Source organism: Copadichromis virginalis, linkage group LG3, assembly GCF_057382275.1.
Source record: "Copadichromis virginalis isolate Kocher_CV1m ecotype Utaka linkage group LG3, C_Virginalis_male_GT1.1, whole genome shotgun sequence".
NCBI lineage: Eukaryota > Metazoa > Chordata > Actinopteri > Cichliformes > Cichlidae > Copadichromis > Copadichromis virginalis.
The window spans coordinates 20,008,373-20,029,150 of NC_140620.1; the positions used below are offsets into that span (position 1 = coordinate 20,008,373).

A 20,778-nucleotide genomic window follows, 5' to 3' on the forward strand; every position below is an offset into this window, starting at 1 on the left:
TGTGTTAAAAAACCCGCAGTCTTGCGGAACTCACCAGAGAATGGTTCCGGTATGGGCAGCGACCGCTCTGGAGGCTCCGCATGGACCGGCAGTGGAGGAGCGGAGGTCCCGGGCGCAGAGGGCTCATGAGCCGGTAATCGTGGAACAACAGGCGGAGATGTAGTGGGCGGGCTTACCAGCGGTATCCGTTGAGCGATGACTTGAGTTAGTTGCTTACTTGCTGGGGCGCTCGACTTTCACTGACGCAATTCTCACAACGATCCAGCGAAGAACAGCCGTTGCTTCCCGTCTTAAATACCACACTGATGAGGCACAGGTGTTTCTTCCTCCGAGGGCGTGGGCCAAGGGCGTGAACCCATAATGAGTTCAGCCCTGGCGAGAGAGAGGAGAAGAGAGAAAGAGGGAGAGACAGCCGATCAGCGACCAGCTGAACCCCCAGGCCGTGACATTATGTTACAGAGAAATAGCACTAATATATACAGGTCACTCAATTATAAATATCAAGAATTAACAGAGGTAATTATAAATAAATATCAAGAAAATTGACAAGAATATTACAGAGTAGAAGAGACCGTGTGTAAAAAGGGTGTAACTATTGCAGTGCTTACAGTGTATTAGCATGCTTTGCTAGCTGCAGTAGAATTGTCTCGGCAGTTCCAGCAATAGGTATGCGCCTAGACAGACCTAACATTAATTGGTTCTTGGAAGCCGGAGCCCTGGTATCAACGTTCACCGATGAGGAGAAACGACGCACCGAAATTTGTCAGCCAGGACTCATAGGAGCACCTGCAGAAAGCCTGGGACCAATCTGTTTTTCTCTCCTCGATTAGCTCTGGTTGACGGGACTCAAGACCAATAATGCATACAAAGCAACTCCAAGGAAGTTGAAAGAGAGCGTCTCTCTAACCGTGCGTGTGTGAAAAGTCTTTTCCACTGAGTGAGGCTGTTTTGAGACAATAGGCCTATTTTGTGTGTGCGTTTATGTGAGTGAGTGCGGAACAGACACGTAGTCTGTGGCACTAATTGTTTTAAAATTGGGGATTGGGGAAAGAAAAATCACCATCATAATCCGGCTACCCCTTCAGCGCCAGCTGTGGGCTCAAGGCTGGAGCCGAACAACAACACCCTGATAACGACTGTGTTGAGTCTGTTCCTTCTAGAGATGGCACGATACCACTTTTTTATGTCCGATACCGATACAGATATCATAAATTTGGATATCGGCCGATACCGATATGAATCCGATATAGTGTTTTTTAATCAACAAAACTGTTTTTTTAAATATCTTGCTGCATTTTGTATGAGTTCATACTCAAGTTTAAAACAACAACTACACTAAAGCTATTCTGTTATACCTGTATGCAAAAAAAATGTTTCATAGTTCAGCAATACTGATCAATCTAATAAACTTAAACCTACACCATCCTCCCTATTCTGGTATTTTAAAGAGTACTTAGCATAAATATTAAGCAACCTAACTAATAGGGTTCCAACTCCCAGCAACAACAAAAATAAATAAATAAAAAATAGGGAACCACCCCTCACGCTCCACCTCATGATGCTTAATCGACGTAATCAACCTTAATTTGATGCAGTGTGAAAAAAAATACACAGAAATCAATTATTTTTCAAGAAATATTAAATAGATTCAACATCTTTCTTCAACAAAATTGCAGACTGCACAGATGGTACCTTCCCAAAGGAAAAAGTACTATAGCTTACTAGGGTATATTAGACTTAATAGTTACTATATGCAGTAATTGACTTCTATACATTTTACATCAGATTAAAACTTTGGGTGTAAGATTCAGATAATTATTTATTAAAAGCTAGACATTTTAAATGAGAATAAGAAAGAAAAGTATGTCTTTGTGCCCCCTTTTCCCTGTTAATGCCCTATCGGCCCCCCTGGCTAAACTTTGCTAGATCCGCCCCTGCACAGTTACCAGCGTCAGCTGTAGAAAAAGATCCTGGAGTAGAAAGTAATATTAAATACATTCTAACAACAGCTGATCAAGCTTAAACGTGCTGCTGTTGTTCAGCCGCTGGTTTCCTCTTTCTGGTGCAAAGTGGGCCAAAAGCAAACTACAGACATGGACTCGCGACAGAAAAACCGATCAGCTGATCGTTAAGCAGTTTCATGATTGAAGTAGCAGCAGGAGAGCGAGAGGCAGTCGCTTGTTAAGCTTAACGCAGGAATGCTTTACAAACATTCAGAGATGGACTTACACCCTTGCTTTACTTCTCTCGGGATAACTTTGTCGGAGATGAAATGCCGGGTTGCTAGCGAAGCTCCAAATGCTATCCAGACCACCGACAGGTCCCGCATGCCACAGCCGCTCTATCACGTGATGCATACTGCTCCGACGTGCTAACGTTCTGAGGCGAGTTACGGCGTGTTGCAAGTTTTGTGAGGTGCTTTCGTGATATTTAATGGATCGGATTACATTTTTTATTTTTCTCCGATATCCGATCCAGTAATTTAGGTCAGTATCGGACCGATACCGATACGTAATATCGGATCGGTCCATCTCTAGTTCCTTCCAATTCCATGCAAGGCCACCTGGGTTGGCTGGAAGACTGTTCACTTAGCCTGGCAGGGCAAAGGACACTGTCTCAGCTGAACTATGGACATGCACACATATACATATACTGATAAGCACTCACTGACGCATCACCCTCCCTACCCCGGCTCCAACGCCACCTCCAACGCTTACCTCCCCTCTGATGTGGACATCGGGTCAGCTGGAGGCGCAGTCGAAGATTGCAGCGGTCCCAGATCAGATGTACACACTGGAACACTTTCCCATGTGCTGTTTTTCCCTTGTCTGTGTTTATTGTTCTATGGTGTGTTGATATCTGTGCATTCCTGTGTTACACATTTCGATGTTTTTTTTCCTCGCTATCTAGCCTGACCTGTCTCCCCAATGTGATGTTTGTGTATTGTATGTATGGTCGGCAAGGTCTGTCATCTCGGTTGCAACTGACAAATAAAGGCTATCTCATCATCTCATCTCATCTCATCTCATCATCAAAGAAACCTGATTGTTTTATTAGCTTAATAAAAGGAAGACTAGAAGTTAAAAAGGGTTGGGAATGGACCACAATGAATAAACACAAGTGCATGAGTAATAACGTAAAATAAACTACAGCTTAGCTATAATGTGTTCAAACTGATAATAGCAAGAATAAAAACTATAAATTGGTTTTAATAATGAAACATAGCTGGGATGAAAACCATGCCTAGAATTCACTGGCGGTCCTAGCCTGTTTGGCGTCCCGGGCGAACACTCCCTCTGGCAATGACTAATTAATATTAAAATCTGTACCGTAATGTATTGTTTGGAGTTTAGTTTGTTACTGTTACTATTTTTACCATTTTTACCAATTTTTACATTATTACCTTAGGGATTAATAAAGTATTCTGATTCTGATTATTTCAGGATGACCTGCCATTATCCAATCACACATCTGCTTACCTGTATCTTTTGCTCGTTTCTCCTCCTCTTCTTTTCTATTTTTTCTAAACTGAGCACCTGATGGCTTTGAACTTTTCTTGTCCATCTTCCACTGGTTTTAATTTTGCACTCCAGTATGAACACCCATCCCTCAACCCAAGGATCACCACAGCATAACCTAATAGACCTACACCATAGTTCACAGATTCACTTTGTCTAGGGTGCATTTCTGAGATTTCACACAATCCAGGATTCAAATCATGAATACACAATGGGCTTGGATTTACAACATTATAAATGAAATGTGCTCTATTTGGAAGCAGCCGGCCCCCCTCCCCTTTCGACGGCTTGTGTGTGAGACTTTAAATCATCAAACTGTAAATTTTAAATTGTTATTGATCCCTTTACCCCTGGTCCTAAAGTGTATATTTATTTTCTTACTCTTCTTATATTTATTATTTGTTTACTTGCACTACTGTAACTGGAGCCTTGTCATCTCGTCTCTCTATATGCTGGACTGTATGTAGAAGAGATGACAATAAAGTTTACTTTGACTTCAGCAGCGAGCAGGCGCACCGAGGGCTCTCACGCTCACTTTTCTCGTATAGAATTTCGAAAAAACATTGGTGCAAATTATAAGTCTGCATCATAATGTCTGGTGTTTTCGTGTTTGTTGTTTTGTTTTTATTTTGTTTTTATTTTGCGAGTTGGTTATTAGATGCTGCTCCAGCCAGCCAGAGAATCCCCCGCCGCCCGCCCTCTCCTCCCTGTGCAGCAAGCAGCAGGCGCACCTCGCAAACAGAGGGCGCACTTACTCCCAGCAAATGGGCGATAGAAAACCGATCGGTGCCTATGCCATTCCCACTGGCATGATGTCGGGGCAGCGTGAGAACGAGCATTTTTTTTTTTTCTTTTTGTTGCCGATGCCCGTGATGCCGCCCCCCGCCACAATACCGCCCCGGGCAACCGCCCGTGTCGCCCGTATCAAAAACCGCTACTGCTAGAATGACTAGATTGTAGTGAAGTAAATGATTCACACAAACATATTAAATGAAATGGAGAGATGTAGAATGTATATTAAGGTTTGACACTCAGCAGAGGAAAGTGTGTGAAAAGGAAAATGTCTCCAACTTGGGAAAGGGTGAAACTGCAGATCACCAGCTGCCCTAGGCTGGACACAAAAAAGAAACAACATGTACATTGTTGATGACAAATAATAATAGGAAAAGGGTTTTGTGTTTCTCAGACTGGAACAACTCCAATCTCACTTTCTGTTCTTAAGAAAGGAGAATTCAAAAACCAGAGAGAGGAGATGATGAGGAAAATGATGAAAATCTCTCAGTCTGTCACTTGCAAGTGAAGAGCAGACCTGGATCAATTTTCCACATGCAGCGGTCAGAAGAAAATTATAGGTTAACATCATTGGAAACGTTCAGGCCAAGTTTCTGGCTGAATTGTTTACAGCGTCATGTGTCCGTCATCCTATCAAGCAAGTCCTCTCTGAAGACAAGGGATGCAGTTCCAAAGAGCAACAGCATCCCTTGTCTTCAGAGAGGTCCAAGAGACAGCAGCAGGGTCCTGAGCAGAAAGGCCCCAGCAGCAGTGTGTGCAAACAGCATCAGAGAAGAAGAGAAAACCCTTCATCCTGACTGCCTGGATGGATGGCACCGTATTTCCAGCAAGCTGCAACTTCACTGTGTGTAGGACCTTTGAGGAGACTGTCTGAGTTGACATTTGCCACGTTTGGAGTGGAATGACAATGAAAAAGACAGTGGGGACTGCACAGGACAAAGCTGAGCCGCTACACTGCTTTGAGTTGGAGGGTGTACGATGGAGCAGGTGGGGGCACAGAGGAATGCTGTTATTTAATGTGGGAAATCAAATTTGGGTTAACAAACCTGGGAAAAATAGAACTGAGAATGTGTATACAATGTGAGACACATACTGTGTTGAAATCAGTGTTACTTTTTTTTTTTTTACAGCAGATGATTCACTTTATGACCTTTTACAGCACCTCTGGAACCTGTTGACCAGGCCTGGCCTCCACGACACTCCAAGGCTAATGTTTGTTTCTCCCTAAGAGTGCTTGTGAAGGATTCAGCACAGACAGCTAAGTGACGTTAGAGCAGACGCGCAGTGATTTGAGGACATTTTTAATGTTGAGCTTATTATTTGACTACTATTGAGCTCATAGTGATGAAATGAGTAAATGATCCTACTTAAGGAAAGTCACTGGAGTGTGGAATAATGGGGTGATCCATGATTTGGGACAAATTATGGCAATAGTAGTGGTTTATTGATTTGGCAAGAAAAACTGCATACAACACTTGTCTCTGTGATGCTGAATACTTTATTACTCTTAAGATTGTGAGGTTTGATTTGACTTATAGATTTTGTTTTCCAGGCACTAATAGTGTGGATGTAGGCTTCAGGCGGAGCCATGAGTTAAGCAAACTTAATATGCAAAACACACTAAGGCTACGTTCACACTGCAGGCGAAAGCGCATCAAATCCGATTTTTTTGACCCTATGCGACCCATATCCGATCATGGTATGACAGTGTGAACAGCACAAATCCGATATTTTCAAATCCGATCTAGGTCACTTTCGTATGTGGTACTGAATCCGATACATATCCGATGTTTTAGAAAGCGACTGCTGTTTGAACGGTCATGTCGCATTAAATCCGTCTTTTACGTCACTGACACAAGACAGACGCCAATTATCAGCGCCCGAGAAGACATCGCGAACGCTTCCTGGCCATCCCGTGTAGATGTCGGTGAAACTGTTGGAAAGACAACGTTGGAGAAACGTGAGCATTTTATTTGTACTGTATAATCTGCAGATTCTGACAGAAATCTGCAACTATCCTTTGAAGCACCGCTCCTCTCTAAAACAGCAATAAGGATCATTATTAGGTTATCTACATTATTATGTAAATAACAAAATAACTTAAAGCAAAAATTGGGAAACGTGAAGTCCGAAGTCTTTATATTAAGGGCCATCAGTCAAACAATATTGTTTGCTCTGGGTCTAAACAGAGCGAGTTGTGTGTGAAGTCTTTTGCGCATGCGGGCCGCTTTGAGGGTTCACACTAGAGCACTTTTGCTGTCGCATTTTAGTTGTAGTGTGAACAAGCAGACAAAAAAAATCGGATTTGATCAAAAAATCGGAATTGAGCATCAAGATCTGCAGTGTGAACGTAGTCTTATATCTTTCAACACAGGTGTACAGGGCTGGAGCAGAATTACTACAGAGGAGAAGCCCTGATGTTGCCTGAGAAATTATCTAAGCCTTTTCTTTTGTTATTCTCCTAGTTTTGTTAAGTTGACTCATGGGAGAGACCATGTGTCAAAAGGAGGGATTCCAGAATTAACATAAAACAATGCTTTCTATGTTTTCCATGATATTTACGATTTTTTTGCTGACCCATAAGTGAAGGTCACCGAACTAAAAGGAAAATGTGGATTGATGTTAGTTCCAAATGGTTAGATGTTTTTCCTTCTAGTAAGGAGATACAGGTGCAGCAGCCAGAGTATTGCTGGATGAAATTATCCCAAGGGTGGAATCTCCAGACTGAGACTCGGTGCTGATCAGAAATCTTCAGAGACCCAGCAAAAAGCAGGGACCATTCCTGGCATAGCTGGCAGCCCAAGCAGCGGTTGAGGTCAAGGGTCGTACTGTTTGGTGCCCTACTAGTCATCATAAGAAGATTCCAGAACCACAACAATAACCATAAAGCTGCAATGGAATTAGTGATGTGTCGGTCGTGAATGAAATGGCTCTTAGAGCCGGCTCTTTGACGTGAACGACGTGAGCCGGTTCCTTATCGCGAGCCGTGGGTTGTTTTTTTTTTTCTTTCTCTCACCCTCTCTCTCGCACTTTTTTCCCGCTTCACTCCGCATGCGAGCCTTGTGCTTTGTGCCGGGAAGAGGGGCGGTAGTTACACACGCAGTAGCACAGGAACAGAGCAGGAGGAAAAGAGAGAGAAAGAGAGCCAGGGACAACAACATCACATTAGAAAGGTATAGTAATCGTCCACAACTATTTTCAGTTGCGGATGATAAAGGATTCAGAAAGTTTATTCATGCAGGTCCATATGACAGAGAATATGCATGTCCTTTTTGTTTTCATATTATAATTTATATTTAATTGTGTTGTGGTTTGCAGTTTTTGTGTTGTTTCACTTTAAATTTGTTTAAAAGAAAAAAGCTGACAATATACAGTAAATAGTTAAAAGTTGAAATGTGAATAGGTTTTTGTATTATATGATTTATTTATTACATTTTATGTGGAGTGTATAAATAAAAGTATATTTACGGTGGCCCCTACAGACAAAGCACATACTAACTCCAAAACACGTAAAAACTCCAAAACACGTACAAAAGACAACAGATGTGCTCCAGGATGCTGGGCCCAGTGTTGAGATTTTGTTACCTGGTGACTACACAAGCCAGCAAGTACCAACGACCTGATTTGGTGTGGTAGTAACAGGTAAATTAATTTTTTTAAATTATTTGAATATATATGAGTGCTTGTGTATAAATACACAAACAATACACACATGCTTTCAATTGTGTAATTTAACTGATCTAGGTAGCTCTGTTTTGGAAGTTCAGTTAACGCTAGAGATGTGCTTTGGAGTTTGTACGTGCTTTATCTCTAGGGGCCACCACATATATTTATATATAAACATATATAAATAAAACCACTTTTTTTACATTAGTAATTCGTTTTGTATTAATAATAATAATAACTAATAATAACTTAATTAAAGCAACAAAACAACATGACGAGCCGGTCCGGAGCCGAAAGAGCCGGTTCTCTAAAAAGAGCCGGAAATCCCATCACTAATTGGAATGAGAGCTGTGCCACGGGGCTTTGCAGAGGTCATCAAGAGGAGATTGTGGACAACAGAATGGGCATCTGAAGGATGAGGGGAGACAGTAGAGGAGACATAAATGCAGATAATTTGCCAAGTGGCTTGTTCCTCCCAGAGGTGTGGACTCGAGTCACATGACTTGGACTCGAGTCAGACTCGAGTCATTAATTTTATGACTTTAGACTTGACTTGAAAAAATGTTCTAAGACTTGTGACTTGACTTGGACTTTTACACCAATGACCTGGGACTTGAATTGGACTTGAACCGGTTTACTTGAAAAGACTTGATATTTCACCCCAAATATAAAATTTAACATGCATATTATATAGAGATTGAAAATGTGACGTCATTCACGGGTAGAACCGCAAAGGATTCTGGGAACTCGTGGCAAGCAGTACGCAGGCTTTCAATTAAAATCAGTTATACAGCGATAAAAAGAAACACAAAATGTCAAGAAGCTGTTGTATTATTAACTGCAATAGCCGGTCGCATGACAGCCACGGGAAGCCGACGGGTAAAGAGATCGGTTGTTATCGGATTACGTCGTTGAAGAGAAATTGTTCGAGCCATGTTTCCGAAGTAACAAAGAGGCGACTGGATTGCAGCCATTCAAAGATCAAATATAACGTCCCAGAACACTCCAGCTCACAGGTTAGTCTGCTCCAAGCATTTCCACAAAGGTCAGTCTGCTGTTGTAGTTAATGCGTCATTTTCATAACATAACTGGTGATATAGGTTACAAGCAAGTCTGGCGCTGAACAGAAATTGTCGCGTTATGCTCCTTTGTTTATTGTGCATAAATAGTGAATTGTCCTGACACAATATTGCGTTTCGCTTCTGTTATTATGGTACATTGACAAAAACATATACTTTTATTCACAGGATAAAACAGGTTTTTTGTATCACTAATTGCCCAGTACGATTATAGCATACAGTATTATTGTCACTGCTACATTTCTGTGATGCTACCAGAAATTATTTCCACTGCTAATTAATTACCATTGAGCTCAAAGGTCCTATTAATAGACGGTTAACGAATGTGTATTTATGACGACGATTTGTGAGACTGGTAAACTTATGATACGTACGATGGTCTTTCGTTCTACACGGTGCATTTCAAGGTCCTGCACCCATCCGTCGGTAAACTGTACCTGGGCTTGTTGCAGTGACCTGAAGTTACTAAACTTCATGAGTGTGTGCTCTCACTCCAAGAACCGTATGATTATAAATATGCATATAAATATGCTACAATGAGATAGCTGACTTCATCTAACTAGTAAATGTTGTCCAGGCTACGTTGGTGATGCAGTTTTTTTTTAAATTATATTTAAAAAAAAATCATTTATTTATGTATGATATTTTTGTCATGCGATTTTAAAGCCAGTCCTACAACCGCATCCAAGAATAACATGCAGCTTATCTCAGAACTGTCGGTGAAAATTATTCTTGGAGCTAGGTTTAATTGAGCTGCATTTTAAAGAGGTGCAATTTCACAATTTGTGTATATTTTCTAAGTTCACTATTTTGTCATGTGTTGAGAAAAACACAGATTTAAAAATTACATGGTCTAATATTTACATTTAGCATAACTGCAACATGCTTTTTTTTTTTTTTTTTTTTTTTTTTTTAAGACTCGAAAGGACTTGAAATTCAAAATTTCAGACTTGTGACTTGACTCGGACTTTTACACCAGTGACTTGAGACTCGACTCTGACTTGCCTGACATTACTTGAGACTTGACTTGAGGATAAAGACTTGAGACTTACTTGAGACTTGCAAAACAATGACTTGGTCCCACCTCTGGTTCCTCCCACAGGAAGAAAGCCTGAAGTGAGGTGATGGGGGTTGACAAAGGCCATAAAAAGGAAGTGCTGACAAGGCCTACAGCTTTCTTTCACAGACCTTCAGAGTAAAACATGAAATTCACAAACACAACTCAGGGACGTGAACAGAGCACTGGGGGAGGATACAGGTAGGTATACAAAACAATAAACACAATATCAAAACCCTTAAGAATCAGAAGACAAGGATTAATCCAAAACACAAGTTTTATTGAATTGAATACTAATGCTAAACAAAAAACATAATGTCTAATAAAAGTCTAATGACCCAGGACCATGACACAATATAGCTCAAGTTTAGTCACTCTAAACTTGACTTCTTCAGTCTGACTGAAGAAGTCTTCAGTCTGACTGAAGAAGTCACTTGGATGAGTGGACGAGTTTTCTCCCACAAAACGCTACATCCAGATGAACAGAATCAACTTTTGGAGACTATGTTAAACAAGTGTGTTTTTAAATGGGATTTGAACGATTGAATTGATTCCGAAGTAGGGATTTTGACTTGGAGATTATTCCAGAGTCCAGGGGCAATGATGGTAAATGCATGGTCACCTCTGGTTTTTAAAGAGAGTTAAGAGATATTTTGTAAGATTGTTAAAGTAACATCAAAATAACACATACTGGATTTCAGTGCAAATGTCTTGGCTTTTGTGGTGGTCACTTGAACAAACTCTTATTTTATTCCATCATATAAACTAGACCTGACCTGATTTACAGTCTTCAAGATGAAGCTTGAGAATGCCCTTGTTGTGCAGTTGCACCCAGTAGTAAAACTCATCTGGCATTGCATGGACTCTACTATCATAGGGTACATTATCATAGTAGTGGTTAGTCAGGGGAAAGAGCTTATATGGATGATTACTAAATGGCCAGAATCCATAAAGATGAACAGTTTCACATAATTCCAAAGCCAGACTAATCATATAAGCTCCAGTGCTAGGCCGATGTCCATTTACCCCCTGAGATTTCCAGAATTTGTCCATACTTTGTAAGTACTGAGGGTTTGTGAAGATTGGTTGGACAGGAATTTCCATGTCTTCAATGGCATACACAGCCCGCTGACACACTGCACGGTAAGCACCAAAAGAGAAGCAAGGGAAGAGGAGCAGGGAGTTGCCATACTGGTGGAGACTGTCTACAAACGCCCGTCGACGTGCCATCAGTGACCCATACCTGCAAAATAATATATTAGTTAAAGAAACTAGACAAAACTAACAGGTCAGTTCAATGTTAGAGTCACTCTTGGCTCACTTCTTTGTTAAGATGCTTGGGTTTGCTGTCACAAGGTTAGTCTTCATGCCAACATCACTCTTAAATTCATTTTCCAGAGGAGGAAGGTTGCACCTGAAAAAAACAACAAAATATTACTTACAGAGAGAAGAGTCCTCATCATGATTTTTGTTCTTGACATCTTTCTCACCTAATAACAAAATCAGTTGAATCAATCGTTTTTCCACAGCCGCTGTTTGTCAGAATCCCACCGCTCCCAACAACTGAACAAGTGCCCCATCTCTTTTTTGAGAAAGGATTCTCCTGGAATTGACACCAACAGATTATAAATTACAAAAAGAGCAAAATTTAAACAGTTTGAAATGTACTTTGTGTGAAAGACAAGTGCTCACTGAATTTAATGGAAGATGGCAAACATGTAGGAAGAGGTCAGTGATAAGGTTATCACGTTAAAACTTTTAGGGAAATGTATAGACCTGTTTAATCCGATTGCCTTTAAAACATTAGAACTGGATTATCAGTTACTTGGAATTGAAATCTTTCATGATATCATTATATATGTGATATTACATATACGGTGGTTAGTTCTAGTTACTGTGCAAACCCTTTTGTTATTGAAAACAATGGATTCATGAGGTCCCTGTTATCAAAATCTGTTTTGAAAGTCAGTCTCTTTTTAAGTCCAAGTGAATCTTTGGCCCAGTATTTGTGAATCTCTCCTAGAATAGGAGACAATAAGTGTAGGGCATACTTGAAAGTTGAAGTTTAAAATGATAGATAAAACAAGAAGCACTCTGACACCACAAACCAAGGCAACCTACCTTCTGGGCAGTGTTTACTTTCAACAGAATAGTACTGGATATTGTATATATTAGTTTTGTTTTTGTTTGTTTTGTACTGCAGTAAAACTTAGATTAGGATTACATGACAGATGTTTATGTGGATTTTATTTTTACACAAACATTATTTAAGAGTAGGTAAATCGATAATAAACTGGTAATGTAAATATCTGTATAATAAATTGAGCTTGTTAAATATTATTGTGCCACAGTAAATTTCTAAATACGTCAGCTAATTCTTTAAATTCTTTCTGTTAAAGATTTTAGGTCAATTTGAAAGAGAAGCAGATGTGAAATGTAAAGGTTAGGTAAAATGATATTTGGAAACTATAATCCCCATATACCAATGTCACTTCCTAAATGTTGCAAGTGCAAACACAAGCAGTTAGTTTTCAAGAAAAACTCCACTTTATACAAGTTTGACCTTATTTGAGCTTGAAGAAGGAGTCAAAGGTCCAAACTAATGTGAAACCTAGTGAAACCCCCATATAATTCCTTACATGGGGCGATCAAGGCTCAAGAGTTGGCAGTTCATCTTGTAATCGGAAGGTTGCCCCGGCTCAGACAGTGTCGGTCGTTGTGTCCTTGGGTAAGACACTTCACCTGTTGCCTACTGGTGGTGGTCAGAGGGCGCCAGTGTCCGGCAGCCTCGCCTCTGTCAGTGCGCCCCAGGGCGGCTGTGGCTACAATGTAGCTTGCCAACACGAGTGTGTGAATGGGTGGATGACTGAACGTGTAAAGCGCTTTGGGGTCCTTAGGGACTGAGTAAAGTGCTATACAAATACAGGCCATACAATTGACCTTCAAGGAATGTGACTTTTTAAATCTTTATACCTAAGCTTCCCCAGTCTGCATGTCAAGTGTCCTTGGGCAAGATAATAACCCCAAATCTCCCTCCAATGCGTTGATCAGAGTGTGATTGTGTGTGAATGTACTGTGTGCTGTGTGCACTTGCGTTTAGAAGTGCTTGCATGAGTGGGTGTGAATGAGGTATGTTGTATACAGTGGAGAGTAAAAAAGCGCTATATAAGAATCAGTCCATTTACAAATATTAAAATGTATTACAATTAAATATGCTATAAAGTTATAGCAGTGTTACATTTCGCACAGCCTGATAACTAAATTTCAAAATTAAGCTGTTACCTGCTCTATAAATTAGCTAGTGAGTGTAAGAGGCAGAACTCAGGATGAAACAAGGAGCATCCACAAAGTTATTAATACAGATGAATTGCTGCAAAAGTACTCTAGGCAGCTAATTTCAGAAGACACACACAAAGAATTATATTTGATTTAATCCATTAAGGGTAAAGGTCCCTGTTTATCAAAGATTTAACATGTGACTAAACATGTGATGTCAAAACATAGGGTTATCATGTTAGAACATTTGATGAATAACGAAGACCTGAAATATACAGCAATGTTGTTTTAGTTTGTAGTAGTTCATTCATAAACAACAAATTTCAAGATCTGTTCCCGTGTTTAAGAAAAACATACTTTTATTAAGATATTGAAAAGCTCTGGAGTCACAGGGATGACGGTTCTGTCCTTGTCAAAAACAATCTTAGATCCCACCGGAGTGTTTTCCTGAGTGACAATGGCATTGTTGGATCCATTGCAATTAATCCTCAGCTGTAATCTTGTGAAAAAAAAGACAAAAATATAAATAAATAAAGTTAGCTTTAGTGTTAAGTGGACAGATTTGCAATTTCTAGAGTTAGAGTCCATCTGTTTTGTCATTTTCATTTCTGCTAGTTTTGTATAAAAAGCTTTTGTTTTATTTAAAACACTATAATCATTACAGTTTCATATCAATTTCCAAAGAAGGTTGTTAGAAATGTAAATTAGGCTCACTGTAAGAGTAAAACACTTTGGGGAACAAAAATTTTAATAATGTAGTATTTGAATAGGCTTCAGTGGTTTTAGCCAAAACAGTTATGTTGTTTTAGGAAACTGAAAATAAAAGCCATTCAACCACAGGCAGGTACTGATACAGCACACATTTACATGCATGACAGACAACTTTTGTCTTTATATTTTAAATTAACTTATCTATTGTTGTACATTATATTTACAGTTAGTTTTTTTTACGTTTCATTTTTTCTTTTGACTAATATTGACTCAAATCTTCGAAACATTATATTTCGCTCCAGTTGGAACCAGTTGTTCAGTTGATCAAAAATAATTTAACATTTGATTGACAACCAGTTTCACACCCCGCTGAATTCATGAAAAATTAAAAAGTACTAATTTCAGAAGCTAACTCAAAGTGTTTGTATTTTATTTTATATCTTTTTTGCTGTCATTTCAAAATGTCAGTGCAAGTAAAGGAGGCCATTGTTTAGCTGAAAAAGAGAGAGCAAAACCTTCAGGCATGTACTAATCAACAGACTGGTTCATTCATTAAAAGAAGAAATCCAGTGAAAATCAATGTCACTGCCAGTCATTTATCCATCTCTGGGCCTAATAAAAATAATCTTATACTCCTTGAACTCGTTGCTTTTTTTCAGCGATAGTAGGGTCATTATGCTAATTACAGACAGGGTAAATCCAAATATTGGCAAATAACACAGAAATTACTAAAAAAAAAACAAAAAAAAAAAAAAAACAATAAAAAGAATCAAAATGCCTGATAAATATTCTGTTATCTGTAGAGCACCATCAAACTCCTTACTCTCTCTTCTTTCAACCATCCTTCATCTTCTTGGGGCTGCTGCTGTGTGGGATTACTGTAACGACCCTAATGTCTGAAAATATTTCACTGAAAAAAATCAGGAACAGTTGGAGTTCTTTCGTTTGAACAAACAGTTCAGGAGTTAATAGAGTTATAGATATTGAAAAAAATCCAAAAAGCTGTTGTCTGACACCAGCAACAGGTTAGACTTTGGAAAGTTAGCACAAGATCTCATTTAAAGACCTTTAGAAGTAATTCTGCTTTGTCTGCATCTGAGGCTTAATCTCAGGTGGTTCCAATAATCTACCATTTTATGTGGTGTTTGCTTGTACTCACATACTAGCTTTAGGCAGTCTGTGCCAAAGTGAGTTAAAATGTATTGATGCATGCTTTTAGGTTGATTCTGATAATAATTGCCATTGTTGTACTTAAATTTGTAAAAATTCTTTTTCTAATCCTTCCCTGCGCATCTAGGAGGCGGGGAAGGCAATTAGCTATAGTGTTTAACTACAGATATCCTATGTGAAGGTTCTGTTCTTTATTTAGTAAGGATGTTTACTTCTTGCCATTTATGACCTCACCTGTCTTTGTATATGGCGGACCGTTAAAGGAATTAAGCCATATACAGGGTGAGGGGAGATGACCCTTTTTATGACCAACAGGAATTCTCTCACACACACACACAGTGCCTTAGATTTATGACGCACCACGGGGTTTTCTTTTATAATGGGTGTTTTTGTCGCTGAATAAAAGGCGGCAAGGGGACACTGGGAGTTGGAGTTGTCTGAGGTCGAGTGCAGAGGTTCTGCTCTGAGGTTCCGAGCCAGCTTCCCTTGCACCGCAAGTTAAAAAAAAAGAAGCAGCGAGGACTGCTAGAGCAGACACAACACATGCTCAATCATCCATGTAAGGCAGCGGTCCCCAACCCCCGGGCCGCAAGAGTTGAGACTCGGGTGTGAAATGTATGGTTTTCACGGTTTTTAGCGTTATTTTGTTATCGTTTTTTTCGTTAACTCGGTTTTCCTGGGTCTTTTCACGTGTGTTATGAATAAATCTTGTTTTTTTCGGTACCGGTACTAGTTTTATTTTGTTGTATTTATCCGCGACACCTTAGAGCATAGGTGTCAAACTCTGGCCCGCAGGCCAAATTTGGCCCGCAGCCTAATTACATTTGGCCCGCAAAGCCATACCAAATTACTATCAGAGCTGGCCTACTGGTATTATACAGCTAATATATATATTGTTTAGTATTAAGCTTTGCTTGTTCCATATTCAGTTTTTCAGCAAAACGTGTTTGAGTCCATAAGAAAAGATTCATTCTTAAATCTGGAGGAAGATATTTTTTTTCAATAAATATTAATGTTAGCCCGCGACTTTGTTCCAGTTTTGAAATTTGGCCCACTGTGTATTTGAGTTTGACACCCCTGCCTTAGAGGCTGGTCCATGAAAACATTGTCGGTCCATGTCCGCAAAAAAGGGACCGCTGCTGTAAGGAACTTGCAGAAAGCCAATTCTGTTTTGTTTTCAGGAAGAGAAATGTTTTGTTACCCATCCAAGTGACTTTATTCTCTTCAATTTTTCGGGAACTAAAAAAGTTTAAGTGAGTATCATTCATGCACAATAGTTTGATCAAAAAAGAATAATAATAAATATAAGCAAAACGTGACTATGGTAAGATGTCTGTGAAGGTTCTCAGTCATCCAGGTCATCATAGTCAAAGGAGCTTGCAAAGAAAAGCGTCTGGACTTCTTTAAGTTACTTGAAGACGTTTCACCTCTCATCCGAGAAGCTTCTTCAGTTCTAAGGTCAAATGGTGGAGAGTCCCAGATATGGTAAGTTTTTTTGTTGAAAACAATGTTTCAGTGTCCAGGTGTTTCCTTCACAAACATTTCTAATTTTCTTTTTTTCCAGAAATTCAAATGAAAATAAAAATAATTATATCAGAATATTAGAAGGCTTTAAGGGTCTGATCTTACCTGAATCTGTGGCAATTCTCTTCATGCTTTTTCCATGTTTGATTGTAGAGTTTTTTTACTTTATCGATGGCTTCCCTGTAATGCACAAGCATTCAGGTACACATTTAGAAGTATCACCCATTCAGGGCTGACATGAATTAATCTTAGCATAAACAATGTACTTTCTTAAGAAACAGTTTTTGCTCTTACTTGCAGCCTTTACAAAGTTCAGAGGGCTTTGGGGCACCTCTTTGAGGAGAGGGTCGGTAAAATTCCACATAACTGTGACAAATAAAAGAGACAGATTTGTGCAGATAAAATAGTTACCCTTTCTTGAACTCATTTTTTTCTTAGTTTCCTTGCTTTTGTTTACATCTGTTGCAATTTGTAATATTAATTAATATTGTGCCATGCGCTTGTGAAGTGGCTGTTTGGTGCATGTTTTTACATGTAAAGGAAGCACTCAAAACATGCGGTTATCCTAACTGCATGTTATCCTAACATAAAGTCAGCAAAGTGTCATGATTCAGCTGTGTGGCAGGCAGGAGAGGACCCAAACGCAAACTCACGGAGACAAAACGTAAACTCAAAAACACAGCTTTAATGCTGGCAAAAGGTGAAACACAAAAACAGTACTAAACTAAACTGGGAAAGCTAAACATAAAGTACACCAGGAACCACAGGGAGAATCACACACAGCATAAGGGAGACTACGACACTGACAAAGAGAAACACAGGGCTTAAATACACAGAGGGATAGCGAGGGAATGAGACACAGAAGGAGGGCACAGCTGGGAGAAATCAGGACTGACGAGACAAGCAAAGCAGGACACATTCACATAAGACACGGAACTTCAAAGTAAAACAGGAAGGATCACACAGAGACGCGAACTTGACACAGTGGAGACAGCAACTAAGAAACACAGAGACATAAACCATAAGGCAGAGGACTCTAAGAACCGAAAGACACAGAGGGAAATCAAACATGCAGACACAGACTTACACAGAACAGAGGGGACACAGAGAAACATGAAGGGCAAGGGATCGAAACTAGAAACCATAAAATAACTCACACAAGTACAATATTACAAACATCACAAGGAACTAAAAACGCTGGGTCAGGGGACCCAGGACCATGACACAAAGAGGCACAGAAAAGAAGATCAGACACCAGCGAGGGAGGATAAGAAGGACAGACGCAACAACATTGTCATCCCCTATGTAGCCGGTGTTTCAGAAAAACTCAGGAGAGTTTTCTCCAAGCATGACATCCCAGTGTATTTCAGACCCAGCAACACACTCAGACAAAAACTGGTTCACCCGAAAGACAAAACTCCAAAACACAAACTTAACAATGTGGTGTATGCTGTACAGTGTAGCGAGGAATGCCCAGACCTCTACATTGGAGAGACCAAACAGCCACTTCACAAGCGCATGGCACAACACAGAAGAGCCACCTCCACAGGACAAGACTCAGCAGTCCATCTGCATCTAAAGGATAAAGGACACTCTTCCGAGGATGCCAATGTTCACATTTTGGACAGAGAGGACAGATGGTTTGAAAGAGGAGTGAAAGAAGCCATCTATGTCCACTGTGAGCGACCATCTTTGAACAGAGGCGGGGGTTTACGACACCAACTCTCTGCCATCTATAATCCAGTTTTGAGTTCCCTCCCCAGACGCCTTAACGCCCACTCACATCCTGGGCCATCTGACCTCAGGAAATCACATGATAGGGTGGGGCCAGGTTTCACAATGAGCTCACCCGAAACTCTGGCTGATTGGGACCCACACCCAGTTTCCCACCTTGGCTCATGTGATTAGAGGATCATCAGGGGGTCCTTTTGTCCCTCTGTGGGGGGATACTCCCACTAGGTTTATATCTGGGACTCTCCACCATTTGACCTTAGAACTGAAGAAGCTTCTCGGATGAGAGGTGAAACGTCTTCAAGCAACTTAAAGAAGTCCAGACGCTTTTCTTTGCAAGCTCCTTTGACTTCCGATAACTTCCTGCTAACTTCTAACTCCGTTAAATGTAATGAATTCTGTTTTCATGGATGCCTGGATGTTAAACTTCATAGTTACACCTGGTAAAGCAGCAATGCTGATCATTTTATTAAAGATGAAAGAATTTAGACAGTTTTAAACTCTCAGTGATGTTCGTTTGACTTCGGGACTTTAAAGGATGGAGTTTAGGACCCAGATTACTCCCAGATTTACAAGCACCTTAGTCCAACAAATACGGCAATAACGACGGCCCGCTTGCATGTTCTACAAAAGAAAATATGTGTATCTGACGGACAAACACCAAACCAGTTAAGCTGCACCATTTTTACAAAACAATTCTGGCTCATCCATTTCACTCAACAATCTACTTTCCCCATTCCGATACCATACATTCTTATTTTTATCCTGAGGATAAGATGACTCCTAAGCTCAAATGTGCGTTTGAATTGGATATTTTCTTCTATGTGCCTTTTTTTCATGCATAAGTGTTAGTTCTTCTTGGATTGTTCCAGGAAGGGTTATCTTTTTGTCAATAAAATCCATGTTAATGATTGAAACCATGTCTCATATCTTATAAGTAAAATAAACATGTAAAAAGTGTTCATACACAACATATGATCAAGAATTAACATAATCTTGATGTAATTATAATCAGGGGTTTTGTTTAATAAGGGTTCTTTGGATGTTTTGTTGCAGATAAAACCAACAATCTTACAGGGAGCACTTTTAATTCAAATTGGAAGTCCAGTACATATTCACGAAATCTATGTTAGATTACACTTAGAAACTAAATTTATATGTGATATTATCTAGAATCAAGAGTAAATCGTAATTTTAAATCCAATATCTAGTTTTTTGACAAGTTTTTCACACGTTTTGAAAGAGAAATCAAATTATTTTTGTCGTATACTGTAGTATTACATCAAATATAATTGGATAAACAACTTTGTTTTTTACGTCAAATAACAGTGGTGTAAATAACATTTACTGTATATTACTGTAAATTTAAGCATTATTATTCATATTGATGCATTCATTGACCTTGTTTATAGGCAATTTCATTGTTTGATCACATTAAAATGTTCCTAATTTGATGTTTAAAAGCATTTGTAAAAGGCATAATCCCATCTAAAATTAGGGCAGCAAGTTATTTTCTGTTATATTACGGTATTATTTTGGCAACCCAGCTGCTGGAATATTACTGGTTTTTAGGATGTTTTTTTAACAGTGTGAATGACACGTAGGCACAAGCACTGACAATAACAATCTCTTTCGCATAGATGATAAAGTTTGCCCGGCACAAAGAGAGCTGCTACAAATGTCCTTTAAAGAGCGACTTTTACTGTTATACTTTCAGTACATTTCAGAGCCTGCATTTCTTCACTTTGTTTACCTGAGCAAAGAAGTGAAATCAGTACTTCAACACATGTGTACTTCTGCTTAAAATAAGTGTGTGTGTATTTCTGCAACTGCTGGCTTGCATTTGCAATTTACATCTTCCCTGTTTCAGAATTATTATTACTATTTTTACTTTTTTGTAGTTTCACAGTGTCATAAGCCTCTTTTGTTCAAAATACTTTGACTAGTGACCTCTTGCCTTCATCTGTAAAATGCAAAGGTAGTTACTCACCTGTCCTCGAACGCGTACCAGATAAGAATGGTCAGCAGACTCCCCAAAGAGAGAAGATTGATCATAATCGAGAGCTTTTTCCTCATGTCGCTCTAGTGCTTCACCTTTCTTAACACTTCGTTTTAACTCAGCTTTTTTTAATGTACTTTTACCTCATATGTTGATACGGTTATCTGCCCGGTTTAACTGTCTGGTAGTTTATGATTCATAAAATGAGTAGGCTTCCTCAGTTAATTATTACTATAGGAGAAGAAGAAGTCCCTT

At 39.5% G+C, this 20,778-nt stretch overlaps 2 protein-coding genes across 2 annotated transcripts in view; both read right to left on the reverse strand.

The window, feature by feature from the left end:
• LOC146713278 (ICOS ligand-like) overlaps window positions 1-20,778 on the reverse strand; it is a 166,570-nt gene that overhangs the window by 59,107 nt on the left and 86,685 nt on the right. The gene's annotated exons all lie outside the window — the stretch shown is intronic.
• Window positions 10,828-20,600, reverse strand: LOC146713281 (alpha-2,8-sialyltransferase 8E-like). The gene is made up of 5 exons (XM_085452609.1): window positions 20,515-20,600; window positions 13,746-13,887; window positions 11,603-11,715; window positions 11,434-11,526; window positions 10,828-11,355 (listed from the first exon to the last, which is right to left on the reverse strand). Exons 1-5 carry the CDS (start codon window positions 20,598-20,600, stop codon window positions 10,878-10,880), a joined length of 912 nt encoding a protein of 303 aa, XP_085308735.1. The 3' UTR covers window positions 10,828-10,877.

Bases quoted from the DNA above. Each gene is read 5' to 3' on its own strand.
- LOC146713281 (XM_085452609.1), bottom strand. From the start codon at position 20,600: ATGAGGAAAAAGCTCTCGATTATGATCAATCTTCTCTCTTTGGGGAGT. The intron at 13,888-20,514 runs GTGAGTAACTAC...TTTTTTCACAAG, and splicing joins TGGTACGCGTTCGAGGACAG to ATTACAGCTGAGGATTAATT. The intron at 11,716-13,745 runs GTATGTTTTTCT...TGTCAATTCCAG, and splicing joins TTTTCAATATCTTAATAAAA to GAGAATCCTTTCTCAAAAAA.